The sequence below is a fragment of the Meriones unguiculatus genome, chromosome X (assembly GCF_030254825.1).
Source record: "Meriones unguiculatus strain TT.TT164.6M chromosome X, Bangor_MerUng_6.1, whole genome shotgun sequence".
NCBI classification, from domain to species: Eukaryota; Metazoa; Chordata; class Mammalia; order Rodentia; family Muridae; genus Meriones; species Meriones unguiculatus.
In genome coordinates, this window is record NC_083369.1 from 81835546 (window position 1) to 81853829 (window position 18284).

General features: G+C 36.1%; 1 protein-coding gene across 8 annotated transcripts in view; it reads left to right on the forward strand.

Moving 5' to 3' along the window:
* The window catches only part of Xiap (X-linked inhibitor of apoptosis), a 48532-nt gene extending 31149 nt beyond the window's left edge, over positions 1–17383 (forward strand). For all 8 annotated transcript variants that reach the window (XM_060375207.1, XM_060375205.1, XM_060375206.1 and 5 more), the window contains 4 exons: positions 1173–1251; positions 2494–2536; positions 5385–5585; positions 12789–17383. In XM_060375207.1, the coding sequence (XP_060231190.1) occupies positions 1173–1251; positions 2494–2536; positions 5385–5585; positions 12789–12982 (517 nt within the window). In that variant the 3' untranslated portion in view covers positions 12983–17383. The remainder of the gene's footprint in view (positions 1–1172; positions 1252–2493; positions 2537–5384; positions 5586–12788) is intronic.
* The last annotated feature ends 901 nt before the right edge of the window (positions 17384–18284 follow it).

Genomic DNA, 18284 nt, shown 5'->3' on the forward strand with positions numbered 1-18284 from the left:
TATGATCTTGTTATGTAGCCTTAACTGGCCTGCAAATTCCTATGTAGACCAGGCTGGCCTTAAAACTTGTGGCAGTCTTCCAGCTTCTGCCTCTTGAATATAATACAGCTATGGGACCATGCATGTCTTTCTTATTTGTTTCTTTTTAGTGTCTCTTGTAGCTCAGGCTGGCAAGAATTCACTATGTAGCCAATGGTGATATTGAACTTCTGATCTTGGCTTAACCTCCTAAATGCATACATCCCAGGTGTTGGCCACCATGCCTGGCTAATAATTTTTTCACTCTTTTTTTTTCACTTTCTTTTTTGGGATGGGGTCTGGCTATATAGCTCAGACTAGCATGGTTTTCTTCCTGTCTCAGCCTCACAAGTGCTAGGATTATAGACAGATGTCATCATACTTGGCTCCTAATTTAGAAACTCATGATTGAAAATTGAAAGTTCTCAAATTGATACTGTTAGTGTGAGTAATAGGAGCATTAATTTAGTCTTGAAATTACACCTGGTTAAGGAATTGGATAGTAGTGCTTTGTGGCTCCTTAGAAACAGTAAAGCTGAGGCCTTTCGCCTCAGGATGGGAATTTCAAGGCCTATCTAGGCTACAAAGCACACTTAATGCCAGCCTGGACAACTTTGAAAGACCCTATTTCAAATAAAAAGTTATATTTTTAAAAGACTGCAATAATTTATACCTATTCCTGCTTATAGTCCCAGCACTTGAGACATATAAGCAGGAAGATTAGAGGTCTGGCTACATAGCAAGTTTGAGGCCATCTTGAATTATAAGACTTGTCCAAAAATAAGGAACTGATGATAGATGCATTTTAGTGATGGAGTGCTTGGTTAGCATACCCATGGCCTTGAGTATAATCCCCAGTACCACATATAAGAGACAGAAACAATGAATAGGTAGATTTTATATTTTGATAGATTGATTGATTGCATATGGGGGGTGCACATCCCATAGTATACAAGTGGAGGTTAGAGTATGGCTTGCAGGAGGAGTTTGTTCTCTTTTTTTACCATGTGAGCTCCTGAACTTGAATGCAGGTTGTGAGACTTGTCATAAAGTGCCATCTCTCATAGTTAATGGAATTTATATGATAGAGACAGTCTTTACTAATACTTCGCTAATTTATTGGTTAATAGAGTTAAATTTTCTTTAATTTTTAGGTGTAAATATCTATTGGATGAGAAGGGGCAAGAATATATAAATAATGTTCATTTAACCAATTCTCTTGGAGAATCTTCGGTAAGTTGACTATTATGTATTTATGTAATACGTTTTCAGATTCTATATCATTTGTTTTCCTAATGATTTCAGTAAAATGCATGGTATGCTACTGTAATTAATGTTTAGTAAACATTAAAGGGAAAAGCTTGAAGAAAGCTTCTAATTCTTAACTCTAAATATTTGGAAAGATCAGAGTAAAATAATGTATCACTCGGTCAGAATGGGTGTAAAGAATCATTTAGACTTCTGAAATTAGACTTTTGGTAGTATACTTTCCACTCACAAATAGTTTCTACCTTTATTATAAAAAAGGCATCTTACCGTGTAAATCAGGCTGACCTTGTGAACCCATGAGATCTGCTTGCCTCTGCCTCCTGAGTGCTGAGCTTAAAGGTGTCTGCCACTATGCCTGGTATTTTCACCTTCAAAAAAAAAAACATAGTTTGTGTATGTGTGTGTATAAACCACATGTTGTACAGGTACCTGAGGAAACCATAAAAAGGCATCAGATCTCCGAAGCTAGTGTTACAGTTACAAGCAGCTATAAGCTGCCCAATATGAAATCTGGGAACTGAACTCTGGTCTTCTGGAAGAGCAGCAAATATTCTCAACTGCTGAGCCATCTCTTTAGCAACATTTTAGCAAATAGTCCTTAAAATTGCTAAAATAAGGGTGTGGGTTCATGAGTTACACCTTATCTGGCCAACATAAACAAGACCCTGGATACCATCTCGAGTAGGGAAAAAAAAAATTATAAAAATGTGTCTGAGCTGGGTGCAGTGGCACCTACCTGTAATCCCAGCACTTGGGGAGGCAGAGGCAGGTATATCTCTCTGAGTTCAAAGCCAGCCTGGTCCACAAGTCCAGGACAGCCAAGGCTATACAGAGAAATCCTGTCTCCAAAAAACATGTGTCTGAATTGACACATAGGATACTGGCAGTCAGGCAGAGCATTAGCAAACTGTGGGAAGCCTGGAGCTGACCTGTCAGTTATATCAGTAGTTTTTAGTTTCATTTGTGCTTTTTTTCCACTCCAGGGAGTTGTTTGATCTCATTGGTCCTTAATTTCTTGTCTGTAAAGTGGTGATGATGTTGAATTAGGTAGTCTTGACTTCGTTCTGTTCCATCAGGCTATGCTTTTGCGAATAGTCATGTTTTGAATTAGAATAAATCCTATTTGTTTTAAGTTTATTAACTTTTCAAATTAAGATAATTGCTTTCTGCTAAAGTGAATTCTTGCCATTCATATTTCAATTTTAGGTAAGAACTGCTGAAAAAACACCATCACTAACTAAAAGAATCGGTAAATATGCTTATTAAAAATAAGTTTATGTTTAATTTTGTGGCCAATTTATTATAGTATATTTAATGAGGATGCTATAAATTCAAAATTTAATGAAGTGCTTATAATTTTATATCAGATATTTCTGTAGTGAAAACGTTAATAGAAAGCCAGCTGTTGTGGTACAAATTTGTAATCATAACATTCATGATGTTAAAGCAGGAGAATTCTGAATTTATGGCCAATCTAGGCTGCATGGCATGGGTTTAAAAAAAAAAGAATGGAAGGGAGGGAGGAAAATGTATTATTCAACAAAGATATTAGAAGCTTGGATTTTTAATTTTTTTAATTTATTTGTTTTATGTGTATGGGCTTTCAGCCTTCATATATGTCTACTGTATGTGTGCCTGGTTCCCCTAGAAGCCAGGAAAGAGTGTTAGATTCCCTGGAACTGAAGTTAAAGGTGGTTGGGAGCCGTCATGGGAGTGCCATGAAATGAACTCATGTCCTCTGGAAGAACCAGTGAGCCATCTTAGTAGTCTACTGTGTAGGCGAGACTGCCCTGGACCTTTCTGTCTTTTTGCCTCAGTATCATGAGTACTGGGATTGTAGATGGCTACCCCCACACGCAGGTAAAGCAGATACTGTGATGGTATTTGTCATTTTTTGGTGCTGGTGATTGTGCCCGGAGCCTTTCTAATGTACTCTGCACTATAGCCCCAGCAGTTATTCCTGCATTTCAGCTGAAGAAACAAAGAGGTTATATGATTTATGCACGGTCACATTATATATTTTTTATTTTTGGTTTTTAGAGACAATTCTTTGTGTGTATCCCTGGTTGTCATGAAACTTGCTTGGTAGATCAGGTTGGCCTTGAACTTGAAAAGATCCACCTACCTTTGCTTTGCAAGTGCTAGGATTAAAGGCATGTAACATTATAAATTGTTAGTAAAACTATAAACAAGGTCTTCTAAATTCTATAGCACATTGTAGATTTAATGTTTAGTGGGGTTATTTATGGGGGTTTTAGTATTGGGTTTTATTTAACAGGTTTTCTCTGTGTAATCCTGGCTGTCCTAGAACTCACTCTATAGATCTGGCTGGCCTGGAAATCAGAAATCTGCCTGCCTCTGCCTCCTGAGTGCTGGGATTAAAGGCATGTACCACCACACCCAGCCTAGGTTTTGGGTATTGTTAAGAACAGAGTATCTATCTTTATGTATCTCTAGCTGTCCTGGAACTCACTATGAAGATCAGGCTGGCCTGAAACACCTAGATATCTTCCTGCCTCCACCTCCAGAGCTCTGAAATTAAAGGTGTGCACCACCACACTTGGCTCTGGTGTTCTTTTGGGTTTTAGTTTTTTGTTTGATTGGTTTTGTTTGGTTGGTTCTTTTGTTTGTTTTTTATCTCCTTTTTCATTTGGAACAGTATGTTTCAAAAATAAAAGGTTAAATTTTGAATATCTGGTGAGTCCCTATTCCTTAATGTAACATTATTTCTTTTGTGTGGCAAGGATTACAAGGCAGGAGAATACTACATATATTCATAATGAATACTGAAATGTAGAGCTATGTTGTATTACTTTGGTATAGGTTTGGCAGCAGGCATAGATAAAAAAATTAAATCATTTTGTCTAACATACAATTTTTGTTTTTGTTTTGGAGGCACGGTTTCTCTGTGCAGCCCTGCCTGTCCTAGAACTCCCTCTGGTCTCAAACTCAGATATGCCTGCCTCTACCTCCCAAGTGCTGGGATTAAGGGAATGCAAGACTACTGCTCAGCTTTAACATACCTTTTTTTTTTCTTAGTTATTCTAGAAAAGTCAAAAGGACCTCTAGAATTAGGGTTATGTTTCAGTGATAGAATTGTTTTTCTAGCATGGAAAAGTTTAGTCCCAACACCACAAAAATAAAGATTCTACATTTCTAGAGAAAATATTTAGTGTTTAATCATCCTTACAATGCACATTTTTTTATTATGATCAGTGAGACTTTTGTTCTTGGATTGAATTAATGTTTATGAATTGAAATATAACTCAAGTGCAAAATCTAGCTTGATAAAGTACATAATGTATATAATATATTTTAGTGTATTCACTAAATATATAAGTATATAATATATATTATATATATTATATTATATATAAAATATAAAAATATAATATATAATATATATAATATTATATATAGTATATATAATATATATAACTAAATATATAAGTATATAATATATTTTAGTGTATTCACCAGGTTGTACAGTCATCACTATTTAATTGCCATCACAACAGAAAGAAATCTTATACTCATCCATCATCAGTCTTTCTTCATTTTCCTACTGTTGGACCCAGATAAACACCAGTATTACCTGTTTTGAGCATTTAATATATATGTAGTCATCTTCTATATTGTCTCAAATGTCTATATTGTTTCATATATGAGTCTTTATATTGTTTTGTTTAGTTTTGAGGCAGGATCTAGTGTATCCCAGGCTGGCCTTGGATTTCCAGATAGCTGAATATGACCTTGCACTTTGTTATTTCTGGAGTCTCAAGCCTGCATTACCAGGCTAGGATTATGTTTTGCTGTGGGCTGAATGCCAAGGCTACATGCATACTTAACAAGCACTCTTCCAGCAGCCGCCATCCTCATCTCCTTGACACTTTTCTTTCCCGATTTACCTATCTTGCACTTTCCTTTTCAACTTTGGAAAGCCACAGAAACACATGTAGTAGACAATGTGAACTACCACTGAACTATTCCTCAACTATATTACAGTCTTAAATCCCTAAACTGTTTGATTGTTTAGTTGGTTTTAATGAAAATACCTGTTTCTACTATGTTCTTTCTCTATCCAACTTTGATTTCAGATGATACCATCTTCCAGAATCCTATGGTGCAAGAAGCAATACGAATGGGATTCAGTTTCAAGGACATTAAGAAAACAATGGAAAAAAAAATCCAAACATCTGGGAGCAGCTATCTATCACTTGAGGTTCTGATTGCAGATCTTGTGAGTGCTCAGAAAGATAATGCACAGGATGAGTCAAGTCAGCCTTCATTGCAGAAAGGTGTGCATTATTGTTTTCTTAAAGAAGAAAATCACTTTGCAGTCCTTTATCTAATGTCCCCATAATATAAACATTTTTTGTTCTTTTATTATGATAAATTTCAAATATATACAGAAGTGGAGAGAACTTTTACTTTGCTGAAACTGAAAAAATCAGTTCAGTCATAAGCATCTTTTTTCCCATCTTGAGTCTCATCTTCTGTCTTTTTGGCCATACCACTTCAAAGTAAATGTAAGAAGTCCTTTGTATCCTCTACAAATATTGTAATACACATTCAACATATAAGGGTATTTTTTAAAGTATGTCCTTAATGCTGTTATGTTTTTGAGGCTACTATGACTAAATTCCACAGAATAGGTAGTTTAAAAAACGTTTTTTTTAATTTTTTTCCCCATAGACTGGAAAGGCTGGGACATCCACCTTCAGGTCCCCATGTAAATAACCTGACTTCCCAGAATAGTGTGTATAAGTTCTCAGGTCTTTCATGCTAATTCCCCCAAGAGTTCTCATGCTCATGACTTAATCTAAACCTAATTGTATTCATCCATTGCTTAACAATGAAGATACATTCTGAGAAATGTGTTGTTAAAAAATCTCATCCTTGAATGAACGTCATCACATATGCTTTTACAAACATAGACTACGTCAACCTCTTGGTGTAGCCTCTGGATGCAATCTTGATACTTCCTAAACATGGGATGTGTGTGTGCTGTGAAGCTTCTGCTGACATGATATGGCATATTGTTTCATGGCAGTTTTATTTATATGGAGAAGTGTAGTCTAATAGTTAAGTTTGCAAATTAATACATAAACCAGTATCATAGGTTTTTTTATTATTATTAATTCCTATAAACTGTATGCTATGCTTTCATATGACTAGCAACTTCAAGAGGTTGATTAATACCAGTGTCACCACAGACATGTGATACATTATGCCATAATGTTAGGGTGGCTGAAATATCACTAGACGATAGGAATTTTTCAGTTCCCTTGAGGGATAAATGTTCTCTGGTTTACCAAAGCATTCATTGTTCAGTAGCACATGACTGTACTTCCTTAAGGCCTTCCTCTGAACATCACTATGGGAAAGATTAAGGCTGGAGCATGTGAATGTAAGGAACACAAACATTCATTCCATATCACTTTGTTACCACACTTAACAAAATTAACAAAGTCTCTAAATCATCAGAAACATAGGTGGTTTTAATACTGGTCCATTTTTTTTTAGTGCTAGAAGGTAAGCTCAGGGCCTTATACATGTTAAGCAAGTAGTCTACCAATGGGCCACACCCATCACTCCTCTAGTTTCTTGAAACATTTTTACACTGGATCCATTTCAGTAAAGATCTAGATTCACAAGTTTATATTCATTTATTTTTAAATATCTCAATTACATATAAGGATAGGTTTCATGGTGTTTTCATATATGTACTTATATCATGTTCATCCCTCATTCCTTCTAATCCTCTTCTAATTTCATGCATCCTGACCCTTTTTGACCCAGTGAATTTCATTAGGGTTTTTGCTTAGGGGCACATTGGTTACTCTGTTTGTGTGTCTGTGTGTGTGTGTGTGTACACATACATGTAAAGGCCAGAAATCAGGGTTAGTGGTGTAGGGAAGAGAAACAAGCACATCCTTGGGGAATCCCTGACCAGCCAGTCTAGCCAATTGGTGAACTCCAGGCTCAGGGAGAAAGTCTGTCTCAAAAAAATAATGTGGAGGAGCAGTTGACAAAGATAATTAACATAAATCTCTACCTTTCATGTACATAAGCAAACACATATATATAAGCACAAGCCAGCCACACAAATACAGAGACATGGAAACATAGACACAGGCTTTTTTTTTTTAAGTTCTACATATTTTATTATTGAAAAAAGCAATTAGCTCATGTGAAACTGAAAAGCAAATCAAACTCCAAGTTTAAATATGACCATGTCTTCAGTAAATGTTTAGGTTAATCTGGTAGGATTGATGGGTGACCATGATTCAGCCTAAACCTTTAGTCATACCATTGTGTGTAAATCCTTACAGACCCAGTTTTATTTTCCTCCAGTATCTTCTTTTGGAGTTGTACCTGACTTTGTTACCAGTTTTCATCCAAATCCATTGAGAATAGGGCAGTATTGCCTTTGTTTTTTGGCCAGGAATCTCTTGATTCTTGTGAAAAAAACATGGCAAAAAGCAATCAGGTATATGTTGCATGCATGAAAGGTGCATATACGTTTTGTTTGTTTTCCATTTTTTATTAATTACTACTTACTGCAGTTTATTCTATTTGTATCCAGGCTGTGGCCCTCTCCTTTGTCTCCTCCCAATCCCACTTACCCTCCCTCTTTTTGCCCATACACCTCCCTAGTCCACTGCTAGGGGAGGTCCTCCTCTCCTTCCCTCTGACCCTAGCCTATTAGATCTCATCAGGACTTCCTCTGTGGCCTGGTAAGGCTACACCCCTAGGGGGGAGGTAATCAGACAACCTGTCACTGAGTTCATGCCAGAGAAAGTACCTGCTCCTCTTACTAGGGATCCCACTTGGGATACTGAATCTATGGGCCACATCTGAGCTGGGTTTTTTTAAAACACATGAAAGGCACTGGAGAGCTGGCTCAGTACTTTAAAAACTTACAGTACTCTTACAGAAGACATGAGTTTGGTTTCTAGCATCCACATTGGGTGGTTTGCAACTTCCTATAACTCCTGCTCCAGATAACTACCCTCTTGTGGATTCCAGAAGCACCTGCACACGTGTACATACACATGTATGCTTACATGTACAGACACAAATAAATGTTATTTAAAATAGCGAAAAATAAATTTTTTGTAATGGGCATAGTAGTCCCACCATAACTATATTCTCACCTGCTTTGGCAGTAAGGTGGTAGGATTTCTTGAACCTCGGAATTCAAGACCACTCTGAGTAACATATAAGACCCTCTCACAGCTGGGCAGCAGTGCCTCACGCCTGTGATCCCAGCACTCTGGGAGGCAGAGGCAGGTGGATCTCTGAGTTTGAGGCTAGCCTGGTATACAAAGTGAGCCCAGGACAGCCAAGGCTGCACAGAGAAACCCTGTCTCAAAAAACAAAAAGACCCTCTCTCAAAGTTTGAAATAATACATAAGGAATATTTGAGAAATAACATCAAATGTCATGTAGCTATTAAACCTTTATTGCTATGGACCTGGAACATTCTGATCTCAAATGGGGTCCGTGAGAAACATACAAGGAGAAAGAGCACTTAGTATGGTGATGCAGGCTTTTAATCCTAACACTTTAGGATCAGAGGCCGGTGTGTCTCAGTGTGTTCAAGGCAAGCCTGATGGCTATAGCAAGTTCCAGAATAGACAGAGCTGCATGTAGACTCTGATTAAAAAAACAACAACAACCAAAAATGACATAGGAAAGGATATAGAGTACAGTAGTCACCTGTGCAGTAATTGCCAGAAGTAAATCCTAGTCAGAGCCATCCTCAGGATGTAGCTTAGTAGAAAAAGTAGAGCTGATAATATTAATGTTTGACTTCATTCCATTGGGTCTGTAAAATAGAATCACAGTCTAACCCAGGAGTGATAATAGTTCCTGGGTGTGGTGGTCCCAGCACTGTAGAAGCTAAAGCATAAAGAGCTAGCATTCATGACCATTTTAGACTACCTAGTATGACTGTCTCAAAAGGAAACTGGTATTCTTGAGCTATAGCTCAATTTCTAGAGAGCTTTCATAGCCGTGCAGATAGCCAAGGATTTCATTCCCAGCACAGCAAAAACTGGGTGGAATAGTAGAGGCCTTTAATTCCAGGGTTTGGGAAGCCCAAACAGGAGGGTCAGAAGTTCAAAGTCATCTTTTGGTATATAATGAATTTGAGGCCAGCCTGAGATATATGAGACACAAAAAGGCAAAACAAAAATAACAAGAAAACAACCTAGGTTGTATTACGCTTTTATTATTTCAATGAGCAACTAAAAATACAGCAGATAAGCTGCTGCCAGAAATCTTTCGTTCGTTTGTCCTTGTTTTTTGAGACAGACATTCTCTCTATAACCCTGGCTGTCTTGGGACTCACTCTGTAGACCAGGCTGGCCTCAAACTCACAGCCACCTGCCTACTTCTGCCTCCCAGTGCTGGGACTAAAGGTGTGCACCAACACGCCCAGCTAAGAGATCATTTTACAATTTTTGAATTGTAGTAAAGTGCACATCAAATTTATAATCTTATAACTGGGGATATACCTCATGTTAAAGTAATTATCTAGTATACCTGAAGACCCTGGGTTTAATCTCCAAAACCACAAAAAGTTACCATCCTAACCTTTTTTATTAGTATAGCTTAGTAGTGTTGTTACATACATATTGTTGTATTATACGACCATATATTTTTCTTGTTCCTGTTGATCAAACATGGGATCTTTTTTTTTTTTTTATTTTTTTTATCAGTTACATTTTATTAACTCTGTATCCCAGCCGTGTCCCAATCCCTCATTCCCTCCAAACATGGGATCTTATTATACATGCCAGTACAGGTGAGGCGTATACCCAGCCAGATCCCATAACTTTATTGAGTGTAGAAAGTTATTTCTTTTATTTTTGTTTTGTATGTGCTACCACACTAAGCCTGAAGGTTTTTTTTTTTAAGTGATGCCAGTGGCAATTTTTTTTATTAAATTTTTATTTTTTATATTAATTACAGTTTATTTACTTTGTAGCCCAGTTGTAGTCCCCTCCTCCCTCATTCCCTCCTAATCACAAGCTCCCTCATTTCTTCCCTACCCCTCTCTCAGTCCACTGATAGAAGTGGTCCTCCTCCCCTTTCATCTGACCCTAGCTTATCAGGTCTCACCAGGACTGTCTGCAATGTCCTCCTCTGTGACCTAGATAGGCTGCTCCAAATGGCCATTCTGCCACAAGCAATCTACAGATTCGATGCAATTCCCATCAAAATACCAACACAATTCTTTACAGACCTTGAAAGAAAAGTTCTCAACTTCATATGAAAAAAAACAAAAAAAAACCCAGAATTTCAAAGCAATCCTGTATAACAACAGATTGTCTAGAGTTATCTCCATCCCTGAAGGTTGTTTTTTATTATGATAAAAAACTTTTATTTTTAAGTCTTTGAGACAGACAGATAACCTTGAAAATTAAGTCAAATGAAAATGTAAGCCCTCTTAATACACAAATATTTTTTTAGTACGAAAAAGATTATTTTTTTTATTTTTACTTTTTATATTAATTACAGTTTATCCCAGCCTGAAGGTTGTTTTTTAAGAAGCGACTAGAACAATACTTTTGTCCCTTTCTGATCCAAAGACACTTCTCTGGAGCGTGGATGTAACAGTGCCTCTCTCCAGTTTAAAACTCCTCACCATCTTTCAGAACCCTTAGAATCAAGTCCCAACTCTTCCAAGGTTTGCCACATCTTTAAGGGTCATTTCTTGCTGGCCTTCTGTACCCTGTCTCTTTTCCTGCAAACTTAATGACCTGTTTTTACTTGCTCTTGTCAGTCATGTTCTGTCTCTTGGAGCGTGCTTCAGTCATTTCCTTCACCTAGAGCAGTCTTCTCTTATTTCTCCAGCCTCCAAGGCCCCTCCCTTTTCTACATATCTCCTGTATATTGTATATGATCCAAGCTAGGTATAATTTTTTTGGGAGGGGCCTTCATTTAATACTTTTGTTACCATGGTGTATCATAATGTCCTGTTTACTTGTATTCCTGACTTGTCTGTGAATATTTGGTACCTAAAGTGTAGATATGTATTACTTATTGTACGCCAAATGCCCGAGTAAATGTTCAGTAAGAACAAAATTAAACTGTTGCTTTCCAAACATGTTTCGTAAATAATGTGCCCTCTAGGACATTAAATGCCATATAAAGGAGTGATGTCAGGCATGCTGGCACATACCTGAATCCTAGGATTTAGGAGGCAGAGTTAGGCATAGATCTCTGAGTTTCAGCCTAGCCAAGGTTACATAGTACGACCCATTTAAGTTCCTATGTGCCAATGTGACTAGAACTAGAAGTTTTAGAGTTAGTGAAAGAACCTAGCAGGGCTAGTGCAACTTCTCAGTGGCTAAAGGTGTCTGCTTCAAAACCTGAAGACCTGACTTGAGTTTGATCCTGGAACCTGTATAGTAAATAAGAGAAACAACTCCTGAATGTTGTCCTCTGACTTTCACACATGTGCCACAATGTATGCACTCATACAAATATAAATAAATGTGATAAATTATTTTTTAAAAGAAAACTTGTTTTTAAGAAAATGCAACAAGAGGTAAGTATGTGGAACAATGAATTGTGTATAGTATCCTGGACTTCCAGGATTGCTGACCCACTAAACACACACACTCACACGCCAAAGGAAAAATAAAAACAACTTAAAATAATTCTCATTTGAGGCCAGATTTATAAATCATTAGTATACAGTGATTACAAAGATAGTTAAAATATGTAATGTATTTGGAGTAGTGCCCAGCACATAGTATTTATGCTCTATTACTATTGCTGCTGTTATCCATCTATTAGTAAGAATCATAGTTTTGTGGAATATTTGTTAGCATTTCACAAAATCTGTTTTGGCAAAGGTTCAACTCTGAAGCTATTCTAGTATTATATATGCTAATCATACCCAAATATGTTTTTGTTTTGCATACAGTGCCAACATCTTCAATATACCTGAAAATGTAAAGCCTTTATCCCCCTTTATATTTCTAGTAGTTATCATCTCCTTGATATATTAGCAAATCCAACCTTAGTTCCTCTTTCTCTCATCAGCCCTCATATCTAAGCATCAAATCCTAGTGTCCTTGAAATGGGTCACTTTCTGGATTTACCCATGCCCTTGATATGTTGCAACTTTTACTTCGTCCTTGCTTTTTCTGCCTGGCAAATTGGTACCTGTAATTAAATGTCACTACATCACCACAGTCACCTTCTCATGATGTTCCCCTACCAGCCAGCCAGAATAATTTCTTCATCTTTCCCCCAAGCACATTGTATGAAATTTTATTATAGCACTTACTATTTTGTACTTACCTCTCTAGCTGGTAGCTTATAGCCTCTCCCACTAGCATACACGCTACTTAAGAATTTGTACCATGTGTGAGTTATTTTCTTGTCTACCAGGACTTGAGTGTCTGACACACAGGATGGATTCAATGTTTAAACAACACAATCAAAAACTAGTATATGTTGTTTTTGTCTTTATGCAGACATTAGTACTGAAGAGCAGCTAAGACGACTACAAGAGGAGAAGCTGTGCAAAATCTGTATGGATAGAAATATTGCTGTAGTTTTCGTTCCTTGTGGACATCTGGTCACTTGTAAACAATGTGCTGAAGCAGTTGACAAATGTCCCATGTGCTACACAATCATTACATTCAAGCAAAAAATTTTTATGTCTTAATCCAGCACCACAGTAGGCATGTTATGTTCTTCTTACCCTAATTGAGTGTGTGATGTGAGCGAACTTTAAGTAATCAGTATTGCATTCTATTAGCATCTGCTCCCAAATGGAAACAAATGTTAACATCACTGTTTCAGTCTAAACTTTGTATTTCTGGATCTTTCAGTTTATTAGCTGTATTATTTATCCAATTTTTTACTCAACTGAAACCTTAGACAAAGAACCTTTTTATAACTTCTCACAATCTATGTTTGTAGTACACTGACTTGATTTCTATATGTAAGTGTAATTAATCACCTGCATTTTCCATTCCTTTCAGACAAACTTAACAAATGCAGTGTTCTATATAAGCAGAGAGATTTGAGTTAATCTGTCCAATCACTTAATTTGCTTATTGTGAACAGGACATGAACTGTTCCACACTGGTGGGAGGATAAACATTCTTTTATAGATGTTTGTCTCTGTATTTTAAGATTCTATCCACTTTCTTTTGGAATTATAAATGTGCTTGTATGAATGATTTTTAAGTGATTTTGCCATCTCCCAAAAGATAATTTAATAGTAGACTACCATCTAACCAGCATGTACTGACATAGAAAGGCAGCAAAGATAACATAAGTATAAAATACAAATGGCAAAATACTATGTATAGTTTGAGCCAAATCAAGGTGTGTATATTTTATATCTGTATAGGACAGAAAGATTTGGAAAGATATGCATCACACACCTAAATGTATTTTTTTTTCTTGAGGGGGTGGGGCATGGGTCTTATAGGAGCCTTTCACTTTTTTTCATTTTGTTCTGTTTGAAGTTTTATAGGTATGTATTACTTTTATAATCAGAACTTTTAGGAAATATTTTACTGATTTAAAGGCTTAGGCATGTTCAAACGTCTGCAAAACTACTTATCACTCAGTTTTAGTTTTTCTAATCCAAGAAGGCAGGCCATTTAACTTTTCTGGTGCCAATGTGAAGTTTAAATGTTTTTGTTTTACCTGCTTTGTGGATGGGAAATATCTTTGAGTGGTAGTTTTCTGACAGGTAGACCATGTCTTATCTTGTTGCAAAATAAATATTTCTGATTTTGTAAAATGAAATATAAAATATGTCTCAGATCTTCCAATTAATTAGTAAGGATTCATCCTTAATCCTTGCTAGTTTAAGCCTGCCTAAGTCACTTTACTAAAAATGATCTTTGTTAACCCAGTATTTTAAACATCTGTCTGCTTATGTAGATAAAAGTAGAAGCATGTTTATATACTGCTTGTAGTTTTAGTGTCAGCTGTCCACGTCTCATGTTATTTTGGTCCTAAAAGTTTCATGTAGTTTTTACTGTTAGGATGATTAAAGTGTATATAGTACAAAGTGCTAAGTCTTTGTTTTGTTTGTTTTCTTGACTAGTAATGGTAGTAAAAATATTAAAAATATTTTCTCAAGATCCTTAAAACCTCTTGGAAATTGTAACATACTGACAAAAGCAGTTGTTTAAATACTTTTAACAACTTAGGTAACAATCAATATGAAAAAAAAAATCAAAAGCTGAAATGCTTTGTAGAACACAGGATTTACCTTAAATGGTTATCCTGATAGACCTGTTGTAGATACTGGTCTATTTTACTACAGAAGAGAACAGTTCGAGAGTGAAACTGTTACAATTTAGATTTTTTGTTGTATTTTCTAAGAGAAAGAGTATTGTTAGATTTTCCTAACCTCTGTTGACTGCTATGGTAAGTGATGTTATTTTAATTGCAAATTTAAGTAGAAATTAACAGAATTAAGTAAATAACTGCCTGTTTAATCTACTTCTTAGCTAAGGATTCAAGGACTGAATTATTTTCATATAAGGCTTTTCCTCTTCTGAGAGCCTTAGTTCATTAAAACTCTTAAAATCTGTGTGCTCAGAGTTAAGCAAGACCTCTTTTTTTTTTTTCTTCATGAGTTGCAAAATTGAATTCATGAAGCTGATGTGGCTAACAAGTTTATTTTAGGAATTGTTTAGAAAATGCTGTTGATTGGGGTTCTTAAAATCACAGCACTACAACTCTAATCAAAAGGTTGGAGACTTACCAGAGTTGGTCTGAGATCACACTTTAAAAACAAAACAACAAAAAACACTGGATCCTTTCAAATACAGTTGTGCAAAAATTGGTCACTTGGAAGGTCAAAATATAAGCAGATCCAAATCACCACATCGGAGAGTTGTATCTGTGTATTGATGCTCTTTTTCTATATAAAGCTTACTCTAGGATTTTGACGTGACCACCTCTTTTTACTACATATTGGTCATGTGAAATTTGAAGTTATTTTGTAATAAATAGTTAATTTCATTTGTAGTTTACTGTGTTAATCAAAATTTTTGTGAAAGTGTTTAGTGTTTTGTGAAGATGTTTTGTGAAAGTTATTTATCAAATAAACTGTTTATTTGATAAATGGCTTAGTAGTATTCTCTTTCCTCTTAGATGTTTGCCTCTTCCTTTAATTAGGGTTAGAGGTATAAGATGAGTGTAGTAAGTGATTATAATGTGATTTAGCTGTGTTGTTAAGATATTTTGTTGTTTTTTTATTTAAAATGTTTTTTGTTTTATTTTAGTAGGTAAAATTTCTATTTTGAGCTCTCTGAATGGAAACTGCCACCCTAGCCTTAGCTGCATGTATTGTTCCCATTAGACCTAAATCATTGTTTTATTTCTGATTACCTAGATGTTGAATAAGAGAAGAGGAGAAATGAAATAAATTGTATGTAATTGCTGTTAGAGATATAAGAAAATGGAGAAATAATTCAACAGATACCATTTTAGTCAGATCTCTCTTTTTTTTTAAGGTAGCCATCAGTGAAGAAAGGAGCTAGCCAAATAGGCCTGACAACCTGAGTTCAGATCCCCAGAACCCACATAAAAGCTGAGTGCACTAGCCCAAGTATCTGTAATCCCAGAATGCCAACATAAAACAGGAAATGGATAGGAGAATGTTGTGAAGCTTGGGGTCAACTAATTTAGCTTATGTATTATGGTAGAGACAACATATTAAACAAGGTGGGAAGGTGAAGGCCCACCAACACCCAAAGATTATCCTCTGCCTCTGCACATCTACCATGGCAGACAGCCACCTACACTCAGACACACATACAAAAGAGAGAAAAAGAAAACAGCAAAGATAACTCAGTCATTAAGAGTACTTGCTGCTTTTTCAGAGAACCAAGTTTCAGTTTCTAACACCCATATGGTGGCTCACAACTGCATGTAACTCCAACGCTGGTACCCTCTTAAGGACCGTATGGGCAGCCTGCATCTGTATACACATATACTATCATACACGCATACACATAAAAATCCATAGAGCTTAAACAGAAGTCTTAGGTTAACATTTACTCGCTATTACTCATTTCTCTGGATGCTTCTTATGAAAAGCTATAAATTGCAATGAATAAATATTTAAGTTCTTTTTTCAAAAACTAGAAAAATATTCTTATTAAGTTCAGTTGAGTTTTCCTAATAGAAGCAGTCATCTTATTCCCATCTTAATATTTCAATTTGGCTCTGAAACATTTAACACAATGTATAACTTTCATCTTTATACAATAAGGTCTCAGACTATCAGAGAAAGAAATGACCTTAGAGAGTTGCTTATCTGCACCACCACCACCTGCATTTTATCGTTGAAGCAGCTGCTCAAAGGAGAGGTCATTTGTTCAAAGTTATATAGCTAATTAGTGATAGATCCCTTACTAGGGCATAGTTTGAAGTTGAAAAACCTCATCGTACCAGCTACTTGTCTGGAAAGTCTCAGATGTTTAATTTTTAGCTGTTCATTCCATTGTGCTCTAATTTTCACTGCACATTGACTGGTGCTTTTATAATTGATACAGTAGGACAACCTCTGATACTTTGAAATTAAACAATATGACATTAATGCTTGAGTGGTGAAGTTGTGTTTTGGAGGCTGAAGTTTGTAGATGTGAGTGAGTACAGATGTTTGGTATTTACTATGTGCTTATGTATTGTTAATGTAGCATTTACGATTCCTGTGTAAGTGTATTTTATCACTGTCTATACCAATAAACTTGCATTGTTAATTTGATGTAATAATTGCTTTAGTGTAATTTCTGGGGTTTTTTTTGCATTTTTTTGTTATTATATTTCACCTGAAAGAAGGACCAATTAAAAAAAAAGGACCAATTCTATGGTCATTATGTTAGTGTTGTGAATAATTATGTAAAGCATTCTGGGGCAGAATATTATATTTGTGAATGTCATTTTATGGCTTCTTTTTTCATGTAATTTCCTTTCATAATGGAAATTTATGAAAATTGTTTTCTGCTCTATAATCTGGCATTTGTTGTAGATTAAAGCATATTTTTCTGTGAATAAGACTTATTCAATAAATCACTATTCTTTAAAATGATATCTTCTTTGTATTTGATTTTATTTGTTTTGTTGAAACAGGATCCCAAGTGTCAACTCAGGCTACTAGCCTTAAACTCAGTATGGATGAGGGTGGCCTTGAACTTCTGATCCTCTTTCTCCCTCCTCCCTATTGCTGGGATTACATGGTATACATGGTATATGTAGCATTTAGGATTAACCCAGGATTTCAAGCATGCTAGGTTCTCCCAGGTAAGGTAGCTCTAACTCAGGTCAGCAGGCTTGACAATAAGTACTCTTAACCCAGTGAAACATACACAGGTACATGAGGTACCCTGCATACATAAAAGTAATGAGCAAGGTAGTGGTGGTGGACTTTAATCCTAGCACTCGGGAGGCAGAGGCAGACAGCTATCTGAGTTCCAGGACAGCTCGGGGTTACATGCAGAAACCTGTCTCCCACCAAAAAAAAAGTGATAAATCTTTATAAAAAAAATACAAACAAAAGGCTGGAAGTATAACAGTAGCATACATAATAACTTAGATTTAATCCCTACCACCAGAAAAAAAATACTTTAAAATATGAATAGTTAGCACTACTCTCCTCACAGAGCAGCCTGTTTGTGTCCAGAGATCATATAGCCACTTCAAAAACAAAGTGCCAACAACCAAGTAATAATGAGTAAGAACCACTGCCCCCTTGAGGCAGGCAGCAAAGGGATTTTTGTGAGTTAGGGTACATACTGGCCAGAATTTCAAAGTGTGAGAGCAATCTGGTATGATGGAAATTTACAAGTAGCTATTTCAAGTGGCTATTGTCCTGTCCCTTCTAATAATCCACAGTACAGGTTCTCGAATGAAGAATTACATATTCCAGTCAGGTGCGATGGCACATGCCTGTAAACCCAGCATGTAAAAGGGAAATATGAGTTCAAGGACAA